We start from the raw sequence: 25078 nt of genomic DNA, 5'->3' as shown, positions 1-25078 counted from the left end.
TGATGGTAACACACTCACTAGTGAGCTGTCACTTAAAGCGAATCTACCATTATGATTGCTGATTTCTTTTTTTTTTTTTTACTACCTTGATGGCGCCAGCGCAGTAATCCCGGGGACGCTGTCCTTTTTTCAAAACACCAGTTTTTGCGCTCGGCACCGTTTTCGTCTTGTGCAGCGGCAGTCAGTGACCATAATGTGACATTGACTTTAATGCACACGGTCAGCACTTCGGGTCAGGTCCGGGTGCTGACAGATCCCCGTGTCTACAATGTAATGACCTTTAGCGGTTGTATCCCGACATCTAAAACCTGAATAAGAAGGCAAAATTAGTTACTAAAAATGGACATTTTACACGAGGGGTCGCGGTTTGTATCGTGGGTTGTAATCCAACGTCTATTACTTGGGTTAAATCAACTCAAGTATAAAACGAGTCTGTATGATCCTATTGGAGTAAATCATTTAGACTATGAGCGATGACCTTTCTACTTGAGTGGTCGGGGCCAGAGGTTATGGAGTCACTGGTTACGTTTGTAGTCACTCCCCCACTTCGTAGGAGACCTTACCAGACTTGGTTTCATCAGACAAAGGAAAGTCTTTGTAAGCAGTAGTAGCGGAATCCTTTCTCGCCCACCTTTCACTTCTTATTTTACTCCATTTCGAGGGATATCCCTGCCCTCATTCATGAACAGTTCTGAGAAACCTAAAATAATCTGCAACCGTTGAGCTGGTGGTATGTGAGTCATAGCGTGAAGGACCATCGGCATTGCCCCAAATTGCCAGTTGGTTTATTGTGCCTTGTATTTATTATCACTTGTTTTGTAGATTTGCAGGGAACATGCTGGATGAGGACGTCTACCATAATAGAGACCTGGTAAATAATCGCCCTTTGCAAGCTCTGGTCGCAGGTCTAAAAGCGTTCAGCACGTGGGAGAATCTGTCGTGTCTACAAGACTGCCGGGAGTGTACCGGAGGAATGGTAAGCTCCCAGCCTGGCTGGAGGAGGACTATGAGTCTGTCTGTGCCGTCGGTGTTTAGCCAGTGAGATATCATTACTTGCTGGATTACTGGCAATCAGCAATTATTAAAGGGGAACTACTATGTCCCTATTGCACAGAAGACGTATGTCTGTTATAGTATGTCTCTTACTTTCCTCCTCACCACCGTTCCGGTGCAGTTAGTTATTCGCTCTGTTAGCCGAAACACTTGCCCCGTCCTCTATCAGCAATTTATCCCGCCCCCAGCCACCTCCTCCTCGTTAATAATCATTAGAGAGGGGCGAGGCGGATTGGCACTATGGGGGCAGTGCTCCTAACTCTCTGGAGAAAACTACTAACTGCACGGGTACGAAGCCAAGGAGGAAGATAAGAGACATCCTATAAGAGACATCCTATAAGAGACATCCTATAAGAGACATCCTATAAGAGACATCCTATAAGAGACATCCGATAAGAGACATCCGATAAGAGACATCCGATAAGAGACATCCGATAAGAGACATCCGATAAGAGACATCCCTTCCTCCTCGGCATCTCCTGTGCAATAGGGACATATCAGCAGGGTAGATTCATCTCACCTGCTGATATTCCCCTCTAAACAGTGTACATTGATATCCCGGAGTTCACATATCCCTTTTCCCGTATCTTTGGCAAATCCAGAACCAACTATGTTGGAACAGCCGCACAGTAACAGTTAATTGGGGCATGTGACCAAAGTTAGATGGACTCGATCCAATGCATCCCATTCCAATAAAAGGGCAGGTATATCATTCCAGTGGAGCGAGATCTTATTGAAACTTTGTATGGTACAAAACAGCACCATGATGGGTGTTTCTCAGTCCATTACTTCTCCATACAGACTGGATATGTATAATACATTCCCACCAATCATCTAGTATGTATGTTGGGCCAATAATGAGAGTCCATGCCCTTCAGTAATTACTATATAACAATTACAAATACAGTCAATACCACTAAAATATATATATATATATATATATATATATGCATCCACCTGCAGCAAAGCCCCATAGAAAACCTCTCCTGTTCTGGATAGTTCCTGACATGGACAGAGGGGGAAGCAGAGAGCACTGTGTCAGACTGGAGAGAATACACCACTTCCTGCGGGACATACAGCAGCTGATAAGTACTGGAAGACTTGCATTTTTTAAATAAAAGTAATTTACAGATCTGTAAACCTTTTGAAACGAGTTGATTTTTTACAAATTATTTTTACTTTAAATGCAAAAACCAAAACAGGATATGTAAGAACATGTCTTTCTATCAGCATTAGGTGATAAAACTGGGGCTCTGGTGCTGCCTCGTGAGTTTCTTCAGCTCGGGTAGATCCTGTAAGATTATACAGCTTGTATACCAGTGTGTGACAGCCGGTTGCTAGTGTGTAATGAGCCACAATGTTCAAGACCCATTAGTGTCCTCACATGTCCTCTCACCTTCTGTGGTGTCTACATTATAGTCTGTTAGGTGATCTGTGATAACTACTGCACTACAGAACCCTCCATACATTATATTATATTATATACCATTACACTACAGAAACCACCATACATTATATTATATTATATCACTACACTACAGAACCCTCCATACATTATATTATATTATATACCATTACACTACAGAAACCACCATACATTATATTACATCACTACACTACAGAACCCTCCATACATTATATTATATTATATTATACCACTACACTACAGAACCCTCCATACATTATATTATACCACTACACTACAGAACCCTCCATACATTATATTCTATTATACCACTACAGAACCCTCCATACATTATATTATATTATACCACTACAGAACCCTCCATATATTATACCATACCACTACACTACAGAACCCTCCATACATTATATTATACTGATACACTACAGAAACCACCATACATTATATTATATAATATTATACCACTACACTACAGAAACCTCCATATATTATATTATATTATATACCACTACACTACAGAACCCTCCATATATTATATATTATACCACTACACTACAGAAACCTCCATATATTATATAATATTATACCACTACACTACAGAAACCTCCATATATTATATTATATTATTACACTACAGAACCCTCCATATATTATATTATATTATATACCACTACACTACAGAACCCTCCATATATTATATATTATACCACTACACTACAGAAACCTCCATATATTATACCACTACACTACAGAAACCACCATACATTATATTATACTGCTACACTACAGAAACCACCATACATTATATTATACTGCTACACTACAGAAACCTCCATATATTATATTATATTATATTATATTATACCACTACAGAACCCTCCATATATTATATTATATTATATTATACCACTACAGAACCCTCCATATATTATACCATACCACTACACTACAGAACCCTCCATATATTATACCACTACAGAACCCTCCATATATTATACCATACCACTACACTACATATACCTCCATATATTATATTATATTATACATCAAGGTAATTAAATTGACAGTCAGCGCAATGCTAAGGCAATCCCAAATGTGTATTGGTGTACTATAAAATAAAACACTAGTTGGAAGACTAAAAAGATATTAATTACCTTTCACAATGCTGATTTGTAGTTTCCCATGTGTGTTGAAGATCCGGTGTATACGCCAGTAGTAAATCCTTCGAAAATACTTAGTATCATATGATTAGCAACAGGATGTGGATGTAACCCCTGCTAGAGGCGCCCCGGCCGGCGGCACTACTCCGCAGTGGGTTACGTAGATGTTAGCAGTTCAAAAAATATTTTCCTGGGAGTCGAGTGACGTCACTGGTAGTACGGGTGCTTGGAAAGGCAAAGAAGGTAATCAACGCGTTTCAGCAACAGTGTCGGTTGCCCTCGTCAGGATTATGCTGCGGCCCCGTATTCCTCCCTTATATGTGAACTGCCCATCTGTCAGGTGTGGATTAATCAGATGTTATTTGTTGCTGTGTTACCCTCCGTTACCGGTCGCGCTGTCCCCAATCTGCCGCCAGCTAGCTGTCACAGGCACACACTTTGGACCAATCAGATAACAGATGACATTACAGAAGCCAATCATCACAGTCAAAAAAACCCCCAAAACCCCCCCCCCTTTTTTTTTGACTGTTTGATGATTGGCTTCTGTAATGTCATCTGTTATCTGATTGGTCCAAAGTGTGTGCCTGTGACAGCTAGCTGGCGGGAGATTGGGGACAGCGCGACCGGTAACGGAGGGTAACACAGCAACAAATAACATCTGATTAATCCACACCTGACAGATGAGCAGTTCACATATAAGGGAGGAATATATTGTACAATACTGATTGTACCGGGTCTCTCTTCTGAGACCCGCTGTGATCTTGAGATACAGGCAGGTATCGCTTTACGGCAGGAGACTCTTCCCTCGGCTGCAGCAGGTTCCCTTGCACTTTTATTGTACCTCGGTGTATGCAGGTCTAGCAGCACAACAAACACAATAACAGTATATATAAGTGATGTACAATCCCCAGACACAGCCTAACATAGAAACCGTGCACCTGTAGCCCAGCTACTTTAGGCCTAAGGGCTTATTCCTGTAGTGTACAGATGCTATGGACGGGGAAGCCCATTAGTGGAGTCTTTCCCCGTCCGGCATGATGTATCGATATGATGCCGGAGCGGGGAAAGAGTTTGAATCTTTGCGGTGGCACTGTAATGATATGGCCGAACACTGTGTTATTACAGTGCCACCGCAAAGATTCAAACTCTTTCCCCGCTCCGCCATCATATCGATACATCATGCCGGACGGGGAAAGACTCCACTAATGGGCTTCCCCGTCCATAGCATCTGTACACTACAGGAATAAGCCCTTAGGCCTAAAGTAGCTGGGCTACAGGTGCACGGCCATTATGGAATCTGCTGCTTATTTAGGATCTGCAGATTTGCCACTTTTAGCCCTTATTCACACACATTCAGTAATAAGTTTACTTTGTTTTTTGTTGGAATAGGACAGTTTTCCTTTACTTTGCACACACCCTGAGGATGCAGTCACAGCAGTTGTCACACCCGTTGACCTGCTACCCTATACTGTATATATCAGAACATATACCTCTTATAGTGTACACACAGCGGTTAGCCATAACATTAAAACTGAGAGGGAAAAAAGCTGAATGTCCTCCGCCATTGGAGCATATTAGGCAGCAAGTGAGACGTCTTTTCTTGAGGTTGACTTTGTTGGAAGCATTTACAATGGGCAGACGTAAGGATTAGAGAGGAGAGAACTTCAAGTACATTCAGGTTTGTCTGAATCCAGACTCTCAGCATTTGATAGCCGGATGCTGAAGAAGCTGGCTGCAGCCCAAGGGAGTCCTGGAAAATATGAATGTGGCCATAGGCTATAGACTGCATCCATGTATCCATCCTTCTTCAGCCACCGGTAATCAAATGCTGAGAGTTTGGATTCCGACAAACCTGAATGTACTCAGATTTCTGTCATCTCTAATAAGGATCCGAGCAGCTGTATCGGGGGACCAATTAAATTAAATAAATGACACTTTATCCGCAGATCACAGCAAAAACTCACCTACAATGGTCAATGCAGGTCACAGATTTGTCAAGAATTTACCCTTCAAAATCAATGGGGAGGGTAGAATCCACAGCAAATCTGCAGCAGAATGCGCTCCCACCCAGTTCCTCTTTTCTTTGCAGAATGCAATTGTCTTGTGACATTTTGTCTTTCTAAACCATCAGGGCACAGAGAAGCCTGCTGCACAGAACAACATTTATGTACCCCCCGGCCGCAGGTTGTGCACCCCTAATTTAGTCAATGTTTATTGCATGACATGACCCTAAACAGCATTGACAGGGTGTAGGGTTTGACCATCAGACTTCTTGTTTCTGCTTATTTGGATAGGACTTGAGGTCCCATTAAAATAAAAAGCAAGGCAGGTAGGGAGGTGCGGGAACTTGATAAACAATGTATACTTACCAGCCTTTGTGCCTCCATAATTCCTGGGTTAAACTGACAGCTGCTGGCCTTCATTTTAGCCTAGAATCCGGCTACATCACATACCCGGCTCTACAGGCTGCTTTGTAACGGCTGATTGATTGCCTGCCGAGCCAGTCAGTCAGTGGATTAGTGTCCCGCCCCAGTCACTGATTGGCTGAGCGGGCAAGTGCTAGTCAGGTGTGTAACATTGCAGCTGGGAGAGCGGCGATATGGGGTACAAGGACAGGTAAGTATACTTAGTTTGTTGTGTTCCGGCACCTTTCTGTTTTGTTTTTTTTCTTTGCAACATCATAGGAGTTCTCCTTTAAAGCCTTCCCTCCTCATTGTGACTAATGCCAGTGGAAATTTTGTTGCATCATAATAGATGTAAAAAACAAACCAGCACTTTTTGTTTTTCAACCTTTGCCAGTGAAAACTATTGAAAGCTCCGTGTTAAATCTTTATTTAGCGAGTCAGCTACTACACAGGCACACGTAAGGGCAATGAGTAAGAGCCGGTGCCGTTCCTGAATCAGCGGGCAGCAGAACGGATGACGTTAAATATTGTTCTGCACACGATGATATGATTAGGTTCAGGTTTTGGAGAACTAGGACACGCTATAAACAGATGTTGGTAAAAGCCGCAGCCAAGACAAACAGCTCGAGAAACCCTGCGAGCCGCTGCTCAGATTACAGAATAGCGCAGTCCGCTGTCATCCCTAATCCTCATTAGTCTCTGGAAAGGATAAAGCTGTTCTGCAGAATCTGATTTACAATACTTATTAAAGGAAAACATATATAAATATATCATACATTGTCTAGTAGCAGTAACATCACTCCGAGGGTTATCCCATAAAGACTCCCTCCTGTCCAGATGCCTATTACTTAGTGGTCTACCATTGCGTCTATGGCTCCAGGATGACATCACATCCCGAATGTAAACAGATTGTAACTTTTTTGGAAACAAATGCGAATTGCATGTCCTCCAAGGTTTGGTCATAGTGATAATGAGGAACTAAATATTTATGTGTGTGTGTGTATATATATATTATATTACATTTTTTCATGAAGTTGGATAACTTTGTAATATAACTTTTTGAAAAGGAATCTGCCACTAGGTTTACTCTTCCTTAAATGAGGGCAACATAAACTACTGACAGAAATGCTGAACAGATAGGCGTATTACTTATATCATTCTGTTCAGCCGTTCTCCAAATATGCAGGAGAATAGGATTGTTGCCACCCCCTCCGCACGCCCTTCAGCTGCTGATTGACAGGTTACTGCCTATACACACCATAGATAGATAACTGCAGCTGGTGGGTGGAGTTTTTTGCTTCTCATGAATATCCAGGACTACTGGGCTCCTGCACATAATGGAGAGGATTACTTATTGTCCATGTTATTCCGGAGGAGATCTCTGCATCAGCTGCACAGAACAATGTAAGTGATCCATCATTCTGTCCAGCTTCTCTGTCACTAGTTTATGCTACTCTTACACCGTAAACCTGCTGACAGAGTTTTTATTGACTGGAAGCAGTAAAGGGTGACACAGCCTCTCTGCTGCCGCCAGTGGCTGTGCTGGGGACTGCAGAGCTTCAGAAGCCGTGGTCCTGATACTGTTAGATATCACTAAAACTGCTGTGTGCAGAGTTAGTGATATGGAGCCTCCCGTAATGTCTATTCTAATGCATATTCGCAGTAGAATAAACATTACCACGTGGAGAAGCTGTCTGTGCAAAGAGTGCTGCAGCCAGGACATAGTGAATCAGCTTCAGAACTACTGACAAAGACAGCTTTCCCAGTTGCAATGTCTATGCTAATGCTAACAAAAGTTAAACCTTGTAGCCCACAAGAGGCTAAGTCTAGAAACCATGCCACAACACATGTCTACAAGTAAGATGGCTGCCTGAGGAGTAGCTAAGCATGTCTTCATGTAAATGTAACCTAAATGTAATATTAGGTAATCCTGTGTACACCAGGGCCTGTGTAGAAGCCAATAAGGGCTGCAAATAGGTTTCTATTACATGAGTTGGTCGGTTTGTCTGCAGCACATTCTGACTCCCACCCTGAAGCTGGTGCAATTGTATAAGAGTGAGGGGAACTCGCGGGGATGGAGGTTATGCTGAATAAATGACGATCTATCCTGTCACAGGCCGAGGGCTAATAACTCTCTCCCTTCCTAAGGTAAATATGGTAAATATCTGTCAATATGGCCGACTGCTAGAGATGGGTCACTGTTGTCTTAGTGAGGTATGTGGAGTCACCCCTGTAGTGGTAGAGTAGTCAGTGAATCACATCCCAGTGCCACAAAGGGCTTTTATGGCTATCTGGGCCGGGCACAGCTTTCAGTTCCCAGAAATGACTAAGGGCACTTTGAGAAGTTGCCCCTCAGTGTGATACCTTGATGAGAAGGGCCCTATTACAGAACGATAATCGGCCAAATCAGCCCTATCTGGACGATTATCGCTCCATGTAATAAACACATCGATCAGCCGATGACAACGATTATCGGCTGATCGTTGATATAGGTTTGGACCTATAAGCTGGTGTTGCAATGGTAAATCCCTGCTGTGTTGTGTGTGTGAATAGTGATGATAACCCATCTCCAGCATGGCTCCTCTCTATAATACAGTAAAGAACAACCAATCTGTCCATATAATACAGGGTCCATACTCTGCCCATCCTTAAGGAAACCCCCAACTCCTGTACACTGCACAATCCATGCTGGGAGATGTAGTTTCCCGGCCTGGTGCCATAATGTAAAACTGGAACTCAGCCAGCCAGTGACTGCAGTGGTGTCCTGCGCCCACCACCGCCACCGCTCTGGTCTCTGACTGGCTAGCGGCCATTTCTGAGCTGGGTCGCTACGTCGCAGAAAGAGCAGCAACGGGGACCGTGAGTGGTAAATCTACACTGTGGGGGCACTGGCTGTAAGTATAGATTCTCCCCCTGCCCGCCCTGGATTTTTACATTATGCCTGGAGTTCTCTTTTAAAGGGATTACCCATAGATAGAAAAATATGGCTCCTTTCTACCAAAAGTATTGTCACCACCACTTAAAGGGGTAATTACACCTAAGAGCTAAAAATGAACTTCTCTCAAACCTGATTTTACTCACCAAGTCTCCCTGAGTATTTTGAGCTGTCTCCTGTCTTTCTTGCTGCTGCCATTCCTGAGTTACAATTGTTTCTTACAGCCAGTCTATATCCAAGATGGCGCTAGCCGGGAAACTACATTTCCCATCATGCAGTGCTTCTGCCTTATTGGTCCATGATGTAGCAGAGCTGATACCCACATTATATTGCAGAATTGAGGTAGTGAGGTGGTGGGGTAGCAGAGGTGATGTGGCAAGGTAACGGTAGAAGACGGAAGGGGGATGTGACCTAGGGGTGGGGCTAGGAGTTGGAGGGTAAGGAGTGAGGAGGAGACGGAGGGTGAATGTGAACAATATGCAAGGAGATAAGGAGGCTGGAGGAGGGAGGACACATGATCCCGACCCGAAGGTGGGGGCCAGGAGGAAAGAGCATGTCAGAGTGTACCCAGTGTAGCTGCTTTTTCGTGTCCAGAGGGGGTCAGTCAGGAGAAACAGCCAGAAAACAGCTGAAAACACATAATTACTTGCTTTGAGCAATATGTTGATCTATGGGTGGGGTATTTACCGATAGGGAAATGTTTTTGTGTGGGGTACCCCTCCAAATACAGATCATGTTATAGTCGTGCTCAGCTACAATGCACCAGGCCTGTTTTGGAATTACCGGCATATCACTGTCACTTTTTATACTGCATAATTAACAAGGGTTACAAAGGGAAATTGAGGCAAAGTGTCTCACCCCTGTCTGTCTAAATAGGAATTTTCCTGGAAACAACATGTCGCCTGGTTCCTGACTTTTCTTCGCCTTTTGTGTTTACATGTTGTGTTTTATTGTTTGTTTGGATCTGCCAGAATCGGCCGTGGTCACGTGACGCCACATTGCTGCTGATCCTCATATTTTCCACTCCGCACACAGCTGCTCAGGCCTCACCTCTTTTTGCACGTCGTGTTCATTTTTGTTTTTTGTGGGTTTATTTTAACTAATAAAAAATTCTTTGAAAACATCTGTGTGGAATAAAGCTCTGCAGTGTATTCTCTGCAATGTTTTTATGGTCTTTTAATAGAAGAAAACTGGGTTACGCCTGGGAAGGATCTATCAGCTGTGGCAGTTTCTTAAAGGGAATGTGTCACCTCCACTTTCTTTTACTGATTGGAGTCAGATACTAAAACTTGTTCTTCTATTCTAATCATTTTCTACTTTCTGGCTGTAATTCTTTTTGTACATTGTTATGGGGGCGGCCATCTTGCCTGGGCTGTTCTTAGCAGCATTTATGTCCGGAGCCGGCGACAGCTGCTGCCCTCTTCCTGATAAATCACCTTGCACCTGCTTTCTGACTGACTGGTTTTTCCTGCCAGTCAGATTTGGTCCTGGAGGAGGAGCTGGAGTCCCTGCTCCAATCTCAATCTGGGGACGGGACTTGTGCCCCTATGTAATCCCTACCCCCACCATGTTCTAGTTGCCTGCTACAGCCTTCATTTGGAGGGACTAAGCTAGCTACAGTATCTCTTTCTGTTTACCTTGTTACTGGACCTCTTGGCTCTCATTCTCCAGTTGCTGGGAGCAGTGTCAGGGCTTCACCTAGTCTGTGTATTCCGTATGTCCCTGTCTCGTTCCTCACAATTTAGTGACCCGCTTTACAGCAAGCCTCATGGACATAGACGACAATAGACAGAACCTGTCCCCTTGAGATGAATGTGAGACATTACTGAGCGCGCTCTGTGACCAGTAAAGAGGTCATTCCACAGGGAGCTGCTGTTGTCCCCCTCTCTCTACTGGTGTCACATGATGCTGCAATGCTGTACTGATCACTTTACTGCAGCCTCCTCTTATCACCACAGACACAACAGGAAGTCTTTGCTTAGTTTTAGCCCCAGTGGTGAGAATGAGAACTGCAGGATATCAGGATTATTTTATAATATAGATTGAAAAATGGAAAATGGGGTGGGCGCATACCACTCTTGGCCACCCTGACAAGTGTCTAATCGGTACACAACATCTCGTTCCAGCTGCCAACCCCTGGTTACTGCAGTAGCACACATAGATGATGGGTGGGGTAAATGAAATAACCCCAATATCTATTTCTTCTCCTGGTATACAGATAAAAAGTATTGCAGCCGGTGCTGGTCCAGGGGGTCCGGGAAAACATGGATACAGCCATAGTGTATCCATGTTTTACCAGAATGCCTATGACTGCACCCTTGCAACGTCTTTAGCCACCGGTATTCAAATGCAGAGCGATTCGATTTGATCTGCTGAATTCACACTCTTCTCTAGGACAATACACCTTCTTCTCCCTGCTATGCCATTGTGCTGGGGATGACCTATAGTACTTACTATAAATGGCATGTGGGGGTAAGAAGAAAGTTACTGATGCACTGGGATTGCAAGGTGTCAGCAGTAAGAAATGGAACAGCAGCACAAGGGAAGGGGTCACACTAAGCACTGAACTGCTGCTGATAATGGGGATGACTAGCCTGGCAACTAAAGGCATTGGGGAGAGGGAGATTACATTCAGGAGGCAGCACCATGTGCGTTTACTAATGCAAACAGTTTTTTTTTTTTTTACTTTAGACATAAGAGGATTTGTTACTACTTTTTGTCTTTGTTTTATCAAATATATGCATTGTCCATTAAATAAAAATTCCTGAGACTTTGTTGTGTCTGTGGTGATAAGAAGAGGCTGCAGTAAAGTGTTCTGTACAGCATTGCAGCGTCATGTGACACCAGTAGATAAAGGAGACCGTAGCGTCTCCCTGTGGAGTGACCTCTTCACAGGTCACAGAGCGCGCTCAGTAATGTCTCACATTCATCTCAAGGGGACAGTGTCTGTGTATTGTCATCTATGTCCATGAGTCTTGCTGTAAAGCATGTTACTAAATGCTGTTAAAGGGGAAGTGTGGTGCTACACATTTATTCACTAAATAACACACATTACAAAGTTATACAACTTTGTAATGTATGTTATTTAAGTGAATGGCCCCCTTCCCCATGTTCCCCCCACCCCGGAAGTGTGGTGCATTATACTCACTGAAATACTGTCGACCCCGGCTGCCATCTTGGGACAATGACGTAATCTACAGGAGGCCGGCCGGACCGATCCAGCCGTCCCTCATGCTGGCCCCCCTCCGGTGCGTCATCAGCTGCTCAGCCTCAATTGGCTTAGCATAACTATGCACAGCCAATCGTGGCTGAGCAGCTGATGACGCGCCAGAGGGGGGCCAGCTGGGGCAGTCAGGCCGGGCTCCTGAAGATTACGTCATTGTCCCAAGACGGCGGCTGGGGTTGGTGAGTATAAGGCACCACACTTCCGGGGGTTGGGGGAACATAGGGAAGGGGGCCATTCACTTAAATAACACACATTACAAAGTTGTATAACTTAGTAATGTGTGTTTAGTGAATAAATGTGTAGCACCGCACTACCCCTTTAATAACAGCCCAGGCAATATGGCTGCCACCCCAATAACAATGTACAAAAAATGATGTTAAAAAATGACAGTCAGAAAATAGAAACAAATTAGAGTAAAAGAACAAGTTTTAGTATTTGACCCTAATCAGTAAAAGAAATTTTAGGTGACACATTCCCTTTAAGACCTAAAGTGCACATCCATATGCAGCTCTGTTGTGTACTGTCCGTGATTGTGGGCAGCCCGTGGATGACACTCTGTGGGTCACACACAATCACGAATCATGCACTTGTGAAGTCGTCTCTTAGCCCTTATAAATCCATCAGGTTTTTTTTTTGGGGGGGGGGGGGAGATTTAAGAAAAATCAGTCTTCTGCAGTTGTGGACCGTAACACTGATTTGTTTATTTAATTTTTTGGTTAAACAAATAATTTTTCTTGTTTTTCAGGGTTTTATGATGGAGAACAGAATTCCTGGCTTGAAATGTGACTCGGATGTATTTGTCACCTTTGAGGGTGACAATGTTGTGATGCTACAGGTAGGTTTTACATGGTAATAAACTTTCTAAAGGCTTCTGAAGCAATGATGGAGAAGGCAGGAAGGAACGCCGTATTATTATCTGTATGAAAGGGATTGTGCCGCCTTCTGCCCTCCAGCCAGCAGAAACCAGTGTCTCCCCAGCACATATAACCATGAATATAATGGGGCGTATCGACCATACAGGAACCTCAGGTCACATTTCATGTAATATTTGCGGTAATGTGTCGGGTGTTTGGTATGTTATTGTTCTCTTATAGCCACAAGCTTTGAACAATATTCTGAAATAGTCATAGTCTCGAATGCATGGCGTATGGTAAAGAGTAAAAGGAAAGGAGAGTATAACATTTCAGAAGAGTCCACTATTCTCATCATACATATCTTACAGAATAGTCCATTCTCCGACTCTTGTTTAGTGTACCTGTCATTTTCAAAAATCATTAACTATCAATAGTACAAATGATTTTAAGAAACTCTGCAATTGGTTTTATTAAGCAAAAGAGTTTCCGTCTGTACTCAAAAAGCTGTTTTCCTACCTCCTCCCTCACTTATCTGTGTCCATTATGCTGTATGGAGAGGGGAGGGGTCGAGGGGGATGAGTGATCACGGAGAGGAGAAAAGGCAGCCCTGCACAGCACAACATCCTGCAATGTTCTCTCACCAAGCTCCCAGACCTGCACTGACCTTTCTGACCTGTGAATCCAGTGTTTTATGTGCCCAGACAGTCTCCAAACTGTACAGCTGCATCTCTGCTCTCCCTGCTCACTCCCCCCTTCCCCCCCATAGGATATGATGGGCTAAGCAAACCTGTCTTTGCTTTGCTTCTCTGTAATGTAGACGGCTTTGCCTGATAATGAACAGAAGGGGAGGGGGGGGGGAGCTGAGGGGGACAGCTTTTTGAATACAAGAAGAGGGTTTTTTGTGTTATAAAACCTTTTACAGAGTTTCTTAAAATTGCTTGTACTATTGATTTCTGCAAAAATATTTTAAATAACAGCTACACTTTAATATCTTTTTATTATGTCGCTTCTCCCTTTTTTTTCTCCTCTGTTTAAATGTTTGTGTAATAATTGCCGAGTTTAGGTTTAGCCAAATAGTACGTGGCCTCTCCCTCAACAAAACCACAATAAAAAGTGCCTGACTTCTGACTGAATGAATACCACCCAGCGCAGGAAGGAAGCCTCCTCGTGTAGCCTCTCAATGCAATGTGTGATGATTCCACCAAACTATTCAAGACTCTGAGCACAATAAACCAGAGAGTCCTGTAGCTTCCCACCGGCATCTAAACTCCAACCTCCATTGTAGCTAATGGGGGGGGGGTTGGATTCTTCTGAAGTGGGGTCGTTATTTGCTAGACGCACACATAGAGGCGACATTACAATAATACAATACAGCTTCTTTCTTACATAAAGGATATGATGCAGATGTGCATTACATCATTTGGTTGCATTGATATCTGCAGCAGAATCTGTACAGGTCCGTGGATTAGAGATGAGTGAACTTCAAGTTTAAGTTCGGGATCGGCAATTTCTGTGATCCTGATTACTCTGCGTGTAACTCCTCGTGTCTGGCACAGTTGGTTGCCGTCCTATGGCTGTATCCATGTTTTCCAGGACTCCTGAGGACAGCAACCAGCTTCTCCAGATGGGGGAAGTTGTCGTACCCAGACTTAAACATGAAGTTCGCTCATTGCTAGAATAGACCCTAAAGAAGAAAGCGAATAAATTGGTAAACAAGAAAAAAACGTATACTGACACAATCGACTGTCATAGGCAAAGACCTGCACAGGTGAGGGGATCATCTGCTTCACTAATATTTGCTGCTTAGGGGTATTCTGCTCCAACATCAGCAACTTGACCTCAAAATAACCCCCCCCCCCCCCCCAGCATTACAAAGACACTAAAGTATTTGGTTATATCAGCCATCTCAGAAGGGAGAGAGGAGGAGGAGACTGAGAGAAAAGCTCACACACCGATTTTTGTGTTTTCAGCAGAATGCAGCAGCTGAGAACTGGGAGAAGGAGACTGAATAAATAACAATTATGGAAGGAATTGCTAGTCTCACCATGGGCAATAACATATCAAAAGTTATGTTTGAGTTGAATATGCTTAAGGAAAATGCCACTCTGGAGGGTATTAAAATTACACAAATAATTCCCAAGTTGTTTACCCACTTTTAAAAAATTTTTTATGCAGTTTTCAAAGTTAGAAATGGATTACAGATAGTTTAGCTGTATTCAGGTTTTCCAGGACTCCCTAGGGCTACATCCAATCCCAATAGCCGACTGTATTTAAAGGGAATCTGTTACTAGGTTTATTCCACCTTAAATGAGGGCAGCATAAACTAGTGACAGAAATGCTAAACAGATTGGTGTATATTTTCTATCATTCTGTTCAGCAGTTCTCCTAATATGTAGGAGAATAGGATTCTTGCCACACCCCTCCCCCGCCCTCCAGCTGCTGATTGACAGGTGACTGCCTATACTCAGCATGGATAGATAACTGCCAATTAGAAGCTGGTGGGCGGAGTTTTCTGCTTCTCATGAATATCCGGGACTACTGAGCTCATGCACATAATGGAGAGGACTACTTATTGTCCATCCAGGAGATCTCTGGATCAGCTGCACAGAACAATCTAAGTGATACATTATTCTGTTCAGCTTCTCTGTCACTAGTTTATGCTGCCCTGATATAGGACGCCATAATCCTACTGACAGAGTCTCTTTAAATGCCGCAAAGTGCTTAAAGTTTTCTTAACTCTTCAGCAAGGACTGAGACACCATTCTTGTCTCTGGAGTTAGGCCCCCTTATCCCCATATACTAACCATTGATGGCATATGGTATTTCCACAGTAAGTACAGTGTCAGGGCAGGACATGTAAAATCTTTAGGGATAAAGTAAGTTCTCAGTTACATGTCACTTGCCTAAACCAAGACGTGCAAGTCCTTAAAAAAGACTAAAATAGTCGCCTGTGTCCAGATGGCAGCTACCCCCGTGTTCTGCAGCAATTAAATCCTGTCCAAAAGCAGAAAACAAGTGGTGTTAGCAGGCAACAATCTTACTTCATTCCGTGCCGTGGCAGCGGCCTGATGATGGTGTGCGGGCGTGGGAAAGGATAAGGTAAACTGTTACTATGTATAAAGTGATTTAGAAAAATAAGGAAAATAAGAGAAGTCGCTTACAAACCTAAACGAAGGGTCCTATTCCATGGGCCGATGGGGGCCCGATCAATAATGTAAACAAGCACAGATCTGCTAGATCGGTGCTCGTTTACTCGTTTTTTATTACACGGCCCGATAATCGTTTAGCGAGGGCTGCAGGGACATCTTTACCAATGTCCTTGCAGCCCTTGTTTAAACACTATACTTTACCTAAACACGTTGCAGGTCGTCTTCTGCGCTCCTTCTTCCTCCCGGTTCTGCGCGCAGCAGCAGCTTTGGAGCGGCCTGCTGCGCGCGAGACCGGAAGGAAGCTGGTGTGCAGGAGAAGACCTGCAACATGTTTAGGTAAAGTTTGGTGTTTAAACACCGCTATTACATGTAGCGATGTGCAGTCGGTGCCCAAAATTATAGGTCCAAACCTATATCAATGATCAACCGATGATCGTTGTCATCGGCTGATCGTTGTGTTTATTACACGGAACGATAATCTGCAAATTATCATTTAGTGTAATAGTACCCCAAGTTATGACGACTCTGGTATCGCTTTGTCTGGTAGGACCTGAAGCTATTTCACGTTAGGACTTTGTGAAGCATTTGGTGAGATTTACCGATCTTTTACACAATCTCGTGTCATGGTATTCCCGACTTCCAACAAGTTTCTAAGGGTCCATTTAGATGAAGCGATTTTAACGATTAACAATAAGCGATCGCAAACAAGATCATTTTATCGTTAACCTGGAATCGTTCCCCCTATTACACAGAGCGATAGTCGTTATTACAATCGTTTACTCCACCTGAAGTAAGTGAATGAAGGAACGATGTAGAATTACACTGAGCGATTAGTGAATGATTGTGGGGTCGGCACCGAATGAACGCCGGACGATTTCTCGTTGGTTGTTTTGATCGTTGCTGCATTTAGATGAAATGATTATCGTTTAAATTCTAATAATATAACGATAATTCCCACAATAATCGTCCCGTGTAATAGGGTCCTAATACTATCAGCACATTTAGGTTACATCGGAGCAAGAGGGTGTAGTCTTTAGTATAGCTTATTTACTACCACACCGCTGGGTTCACACTACTTTTTTGTTTTTTTTCCCTCCATTTTTGCAAAAAAAAAAAAAAAAAAACATAAAAAAAGGGATGAGAAAACGGAGCTTCTTTTTTGATCTTTTTTTTCCATTGACTTCCCTTAAGGAAGACAATAAAAAAGGATCAAAACGCATAATTTTTTTAAACATACATAAAAACATGGTCGACCACATTTTTGTGTGCAGTAAAAAAAAAAATATATATATTTTTTATAATGAAAGTCAATGAAAAAAAAACTGATCAAAACAGAAGCTGTTTTTTTTCCAAAAATGGATGAAAAAATAATGTAGTGTGAACCCAGCCTTACCCTACTAACTTTTATTGCATATACATTGGCAGATAGAACCTGCCGTTATTCACTACAGCGTGCCGTATTCCTCTGCACATGCTTCGGTGAGATCTATAACTTGGCTATATCGGTTTTTCAGATATTATGTTTATCACTGTTTAGTCTATTTGCCTTGTTGCTTTACCGATTTTCTTAGATGCTTTAAAATATAAAGGCACAAAATTGGATGTTTGGAAGGGAATAACCAAGGTCCAGCCATGTGCTTGTATAATATATAGGACACTGAGCTATGAGGAGATTGCTTTATCTATAGGACAATGAGCGTCCGTCCCAACAGCCGGTGATTCATGGTGACTCAGAGCAGACAGGCGTCTAGACGTATGAAAAGCGAGGTGTTTGTGTCAGCAATGAAATCTGATGCCTGGAAGGAAGGATGTTCCTATTGAAGATGTCATTGCTGACTGTATGCCGCATCTTAATACTGGAACCGAGAAAAAAACACAATTTTTAAAGGTGTCTGAAAGCTAGTAAAGTGCGGTTTACGATGAAGCCGGCAGTATGTGTTACTAATGGGACGGGTTCCTGAAGGTTCCTAATACTAGGACTACGTGACATGATGGAGAGATTGTGGGGCCGGACGTTCTGTGGACTTCTCATCATTGATACTGCAGTGCCCCTTCCTTAGACCGCGTCCACATACTGTCATAATGGTGGCTGTGTTTATTGGACGGTCGTCATTTAACAGCAATTAAGGGACGTTTTTATAAAACGACGACTGTGGTTGTATGAATAATGTCCGTTGTTATAAAGTAACTGACGTTATCTGGCGGTAAATAATGGCTGGCCAGTAAAATCTGCTGTGGTATTGATGGTGCGTGAACATGGCCTGAGGCTTGACTTGGCTGCTCCTGGGAAACAATAAGTTCCACTCATTTTTAGGCTGTGTTCACATGACGTTCAGAGGCCGCTTTCTCCATTTATAAAGATGGGCGTTATTGCAGCAATTTAATTGACTTCAATGCAATGTATTGAAGTCAACTAAATGACGGACGCTCAATGCACACAGTGTATAAAATAACGGACGTTGTCTGCGCAGATGTCAAATAATAATCATGACAATTATTTTGAGGACGTTATTTTCTTAGTTGATCACCACAGTTTTTCTTTTTTCACCGTCCTTTCACCGCTTTTACTATTAAATTCAGTCCACCTGACCTAGAATAATGGACCGACAGCCGTCACTGCACTGACTGGCGACCAGTCAAAAGACGGACATCATTTTTTCTTTTCAAAAACGGAGAGAAAAAAAACTTATTGAGAACATAGCCATAGAGAATATAGGTTAAAATTAAAACTTTTTTTTTTTCTTTTAAATTAATAATTTCAGGCTGAATTTACACAATCCTTGAGGTTGCTGTTTCTTATGGATCGGTTTTTAAAATATCAAAGTAGAAGGAATAATTGCAGTGGATGCCGTATACCATATGTCATGTCTCGTTCGGCCGATCGGGTCTTTAGAGCTGGCTTTGAAATTTATTGTCGGTAATTTATCTACCTGTGTAAATTGGGTTATGTGTGCCTGATAACGATAAAAGGAAACTGACAGCACAGATATGTATACTGCATATTGGTGTCTGGTATATGTATGTATGTAATATAAATAATGTGTGTGTGTGTGTGTGTATATATATATATATATATATATATATATATATATATATATATATATATATAAAATATATATATTAGAGATGAGCGAACCAGCCGGATTTCTGGTTCGTATGAATCAGAAATCTCGGCGGCTGACTCCCGCTGTCTGTTCCCTCCGTGCAGCAGGTGGATACATAGTAAGGAATGCCTGGAAAACTGGGATACAGCCAATGCCTTAATAGCAGGTCATTCCACAGGAAGCTGCTATTGTCTCCTCTATCTACTGGTGTCACATGACGCTGCAATGCTGTACAGATCACTTTACAGCAGCCTCCTCTTATCACCACAGACACAACAGGAAGTCTCAGCCTAGTTTTAGCCCCAGTGGTGAGAATGAGAACTGCAAGATATCAAGATTATTATATAATAAGGATAGAAAAATGAAAATTAGGAAAAAAGTCACTGAAAATTCTTTAAAAAAATACATTTAACATTAAAACATTATTTAAGCCATAAGTCATTCTCTATGATGACCCATTCCCTTTAAGTGTACATGGTTGAAACAGCGGACCAAAATGGATATGACATGGGGCATGCCCACCAGGTATTAGGCATTAAGATGATTTCTGGGAAATTAGATTATTGTTATTGTTATTATAAATTAAAAGCTGAATGTTCTGTACTGTAAAAAAATAATAAAAAATACAAATGACCTCGTACAGCAGGGTCACCAGAAAAGTAAAAAAAAAAAAGTCATGGCACTGGGAATGTTCAAAAAAGAAAAAATATTCTGTGTTCTCATGACCAAAATATCCTTTTATGCTTTGGACGCCTTTAAATCGATTTTATTAACTGTTTGTTTCCCTGATGCAACATTAACCCTTTCACTCATCAAGGACCAAGCCGCATTTTTCGATCCTGACCGCTTGTTTTATGTGACAATAACTTTGTGAAATCTAAACTTGTCCAAGTGTCTAGGAGATTGTTTTCTCGTGACAGAATGTTCAGTACATCGTGTTCGTGGGCGATTTTGGTCGATATATTAACCGTGTCTTTGTGAAAAACTCCAAAATGTCATTCAAAAGTTCAACAAACACAGTGTAACTCTTTCAAGTTTTAACGTGCAGCGACCCCTCACGTACATGGACTTTAAAATCCCTTAAGGGGTTAAGGTTATCTGTCCCCCTGAGTGTGATATAATCGGTCTGATTGACTCTTTGCTCTCCCCTTCTCTGTATTAAAGGGGTACTCCGCTCAAACATAACTTCTGATATGTTGCTGCCCATGGTGAGACTAACAATTCCTTCCATCATTGTTGTTATATTTTCGGTCTCCTTCCCCCAGTTCTTAGCTGCTGCTTTCTGCTAAAGACACAAAAATCTTTTCTCTCTGTCCCCCAAACCACATTTTACTTCAAAGGGGTAATTCACCAAAAATGTTTTCTTTCAAATCAACTGATGCCAGAAATTTATTTACTTCTATTAAAAAATCTCCAGTCTTTCAGTACTTTTCAGCTGCTGTATGTCCTGTATGAAGTGATGTATTCTTTGTCTCCTGCTCTCCAGACCGGAAAGAATACCACTTGCTGCAGGGCAGTTATTCAATAGCAACATTTTCTCTAGCTTAACCAGGGCTTATAAGCATAAATATTTAAAGGAATACTCCTGCTGCTGCTGCTCTGGACAGTTCCTGACATAGACAGAGGTGGCAGCAGAGAGCACTGTGTCAGACTGGAGAGAATACACCCAGGGCCGGCCTTTGGGGTGTGCGACCTGTGCACTTGCACAGGGCGCCTCACTCCCGGCCAGCTAGGGGGCGCTCCGGCAGGCAGAGGGCTGCTCTGCATATGTAACTACAAATAGAAGTTAGATGTGCTGTGTTTCTGCCAGAGCGCCCCCTCCCCCGCCCTCCGGCAGAAACACAGCACATCTAACTTCTATTTGTAGTTAGATATGCAGAGCAGCCCTCTGCCTGCCGGAGCGCCCCCGGCCCCCCTCCTCCCGCAGCACTCAGCTTCTCTCCTCCCCTGCGCGGCGCTGGAGCATGACGTCACCCGGACAGCACGTCCAGCCAATCCAGCCAATCAGTAAGGGGACGTGCGGTCTGTGTGCAGTCATGCCCCGGCGCTCAGGTAAGAGAACTCTCGGCGGGGGTCTGGCTCATCAAGTAGGGACTGTGTGATGTGTCCTGGTTAGCTGTGCAGGACATTATAGGACTACAACTCCCAATGTGGTCTGTCTGCTGTCTGTGCCCCCCCTCAAACACACAGACAGATCACACTGGGAGTTGTAGTCTATATAGAAAGCTGTCCTCTGCAGCTCCTGTAGGACTAAACAAACTCCTCCTTACGCATAATAGTCACCCCTCATACAGTGTTAGAATTATTAGAATTGTCCCATTTTACCTTGCAGTGCTAGACTGGATATATATATATATATATATATATATATATATATATATATATATATATATATATATATATATATATATATATATATGCAGTGCCAGACGGGATAGGTAGATACTACATGCAGTAGCAGGCTGTATGTGTGTGTGTGTGTGTGTGTGTATATATATATATATATATATATATATATATATATATATATATAATATGTACATGCAGTAGCAGACTGGTAGGTAGGCAAGCAGGTCTGGTATGGCGGTGTTATTCAGTCTTGGTATGGGGGTATTATTCAGGTCCGGTAGGATGGTGTTATCCAGTCACAGTATGGCGGTATCAGGTCCGGTAGGATGGTGTTATCCAGTCACAGTATGGTGGTATCAGGTCTGGTATGGTGGTGTTATCCAGTCATAGTATGGCGGTATAGTTCAGGTCTGCTACGTTGGTGTTATCCAGCCACAGTATGGTGGTATTGTTCAGGGCTGGTATGCAGAATTTAATATGCAACCTTGTTTATATTTTAAGCAGTTAAAAACCATGAAGAAAAAAACATTCACACAATGCATGTGGCCGAAACCATGCATCCATTTCTTCCCTAGTAGCCGAGAGGAGGGCCCCGTTAAAAAGTTTTCTAGTTACACCCCTGGCAGGGGTGATGGTTGTGTGGGAGTGATAGATGTGTGGGGGAGGGCTGGGGGTGGTAGTTGTTTGGGGGGGCTGGGGATGGTAGTTGTGTGAATGGCTGGGGGGTAGTTGTGTGTATGGGGGGGTGTCGGGTGATGGGTGTTGTCTGGAGACATGGGAGGCTGAAGGAGCTTTATGTTACCTTAAGGGGGGGGCGCCAAAAAGAGGTTTCGCACAGGGCGCCATTTACCCTAAGGCCGGCCCTGAATACACCACTTCCTGCAGGACATACAGCAGCTGATAAGTACTGGAAGACTGGAGATTTTATTAGGAGTAAATTATAAATCTGTATAATTTTCTTACACCAGTTAATTTGAAAGAGAAAAAATTGCTGGAGTACCCCTTTAAACTTTAGACTTTAAAACCAAGCCTCATCTTAGATACAGCAGTGAATGGATGTAGTAGTCTAGAAATGTTGTCAGTGTTTCCAGATGAGAAAGTCGATTGTATTCTCGAAACCCTTTCACTGTTTCCTAATGAGAAGTGATTCTGCATCATGTCGGTTTCCGCTCAGATGAGTGACAAGCGCGGCAGTGCGTGCGGAGAGCAGGACCGGACTGCGCTGGAACACTGCTGGATACTGGGGTTGAGCATAGGGGGCTCCTAGGAGCAGCTTGGCTGAATGTTCACATTTATTTTAATTAGTAAGAGGATCAGAGTCGAGTTGTTAAAATGAGACAAACTTCTTCCTCTGACATCCGTCATTGATAAACAATTGAGAGATCATGTATACTAACCTGCGGAAGTCGATAACTAGATGCGCTACTATTAAAGGGGTTGTTCATCAAAATTTTTTTTTCTTTCAAATCAACTGGTACCAGAAAGTGCCCGAGATTTGTAATTTACTTCTATTAAAAAAAAAAAATCTCACGTCTTCCAGTACTTATCAGATGCTGCATGTCCTGCAGGAAGTGGTATTCTTTACAGTCTGGAGTGCAGGAGAGTTTTTCTATGGGGATTTGCTGCAGCTTTGCACAGTTCCTGACATGGACAGAGGTGGCAGCAGAGAACACACCACTTCCTACAGGACATACAGCAGCTGATAAGTACTGGAAGACTCTCAGGATTTTTTAAGAGAAGTAAATTACAAATCTCCGGCAGCAGTTGATTTGAAAGATTTATTTTTTTTCGTGAACAACCCCTTTAACAGATAATCGCGATGATGTTTGATCTAAAGCTCCCGATAGACATTAGAGCTGCTGGTTTGGGCCGGACCATGTCATTCATATGGGGGGGACTGGCATGTTAGATTTCAGTATATCTGAACCTTTAAGATGCTGTCGGAGACGTCTGTTCATCCCCCTCTAACACCTATGTAAGACGTCTCATATAGAACCATATCTGTTACCTTCTCATTCACAGCTGAAACCTCGGTAAAAGAGTCGATGAGTTAAGAGCAGAAAGTTATAATAATTACACGGACGCCATGAAAGTTCCGACCACTTGCAGTTGAGGGTGTATGTGCAGAGGGTTACTTCTCTCCATGTGATCAGATTGATCAGTGATTGTACGTTGTTTTATAGGTGGTCGTTCGAGAACTCCTGGCGCAGTACACGCGGCAGTATGAGGAGAGCCCGGTGTTTGGTCTGCTCAGAAACTGGACCAGCTCCATCGGTGACCGGCTACGAACAAGGTACCAGCATGCACTGGTTATTGTACCGGGAAGTTATACAAATTGGTAAATTACTTCTACTTAAAAATCCTGAGTCTTCCAGTACTTATCAGCTGCCGTATGTCCTGCAGGAAGTGGTGTATTCTCTCCAGTCTGACACAGTGCTCTCTGCTGCCACCTCTGTCTATGTCAGGAACTGTCCAGAGCAGGAGAGGTTTTCTATTGGGATTTGCTGCTGCTCTGGACAGTTCCTGACATAGACAGAAGTGGCAGCAGAGAGCACAGTGCCACACCACTTCCTGCAGGACATACAGCAGCTGATAAGTACTGGAAGACTGGAGATTTTTTTAAATAGAAGTAAATTTCAAATCTGTATAACTTTCTGACACCAGTTGATCCGACCACATTTTTTTTGTACCGGAATTCCCCTTTAATTCTAATACCTGGCACTGTCCATTTCAGCAAGTGTTTCTGAGACTCTGGCATTGACTGGCATAGCTATTTCCCACTCTTCCACAGTCAGGGTTTTCAGCTGTGTAATTCCTGGGGGGGGGTGGATTCTTGCACGCTGCCTGAACACTATTTTTTATCCAGCCTTATAGATTGCACCTAGAAGCATTACCGTTTGATTACCGTTTGCCATGCAGCATTATCCGCCCTCCCATCAGTAACAGAGTTTACATGGCTGCTATGGATTGGAGTTCTGTTTGTGCTCCTGTAGTTCGGTGATGGAGCTGTGTAGTAGGGATCCAGACACGAGCTGATGATCTCTGAAAGACTGGTGATAATATAGAGTTAGAGCTATAATGCTGCCAAATGTGCTGACAAATAGGAGCTTGTTGTCACAATAAAGATGCAGAGCAGTGAGCGGGGGGCGGAGCAGTGAGCGGGGGGCAGAGCAGTGAGGGGGGGGGGGGCCGAGCAGTGAGGGGGGGGGCAGAGCAGTGAGCTGGGGGCAGGAGCAGTGAGCGGGGGGCAGAGCAGTGAGCGGGGGGCAGAGCAGTGAGGGGGGGGCAGAGCAGTGAGCGGGGGGCAGAGCAGTGAGCGGGGGCAGAGCAGTGAGGGGGGGGGGGCAGAGCAGTGAGGGGGGGGGCAGAGCAGTGAGCGGGGGGCAGAGCAGGGAGGGGGGGGGGCAGAGCAGTGAG

The 25078-nt window shown here is 43.3% G+C and overlaps 1 protein-coding gene across 1 annotated transcript in view; it reads left to right on the top strand.

The window, feature by feature from the left end:
* The window catches only part of ACOXL (acyl-CoA oxidase like), a 149835-nt gene that overhangs the window by 67152 nt on the left and 57605 nt on the right, over positions 1–25078 (top strand). The window contains exons 12-14 of the mRNA XM_069955182.1: positions 823–976; positions 12951–13040; positions 23845–23954. Of these exons, the coding sequence (XP_069811283.1) occupies positions 823–976; positions 12951–13040; positions 23845–23954 (354 nt within the window). The remainder of the gene's footprint in view (positions 1–822; positions 977–12950; positions 13041–23844; positions 23955–25078) is intronic.

This window comes from Dendropsophus ebraccatus, chromosome 15 (genome assembly GCF_027789765.1).
Source record: "Dendropsophus ebraccatus isolate aDenEbr1 chromosome 15, aDenEbr1.pat, whole genome shotgun sequence".
Lineage (NCBI taxonomy): Eukaryota > Metazoa > Chordata > Amphibia > Anura > Hylidae > Dendropsophus > Dendropsophus ebraccatus.
This window is presented reverse-complemented; position numbering and strand designations above follow the sequence as displayed.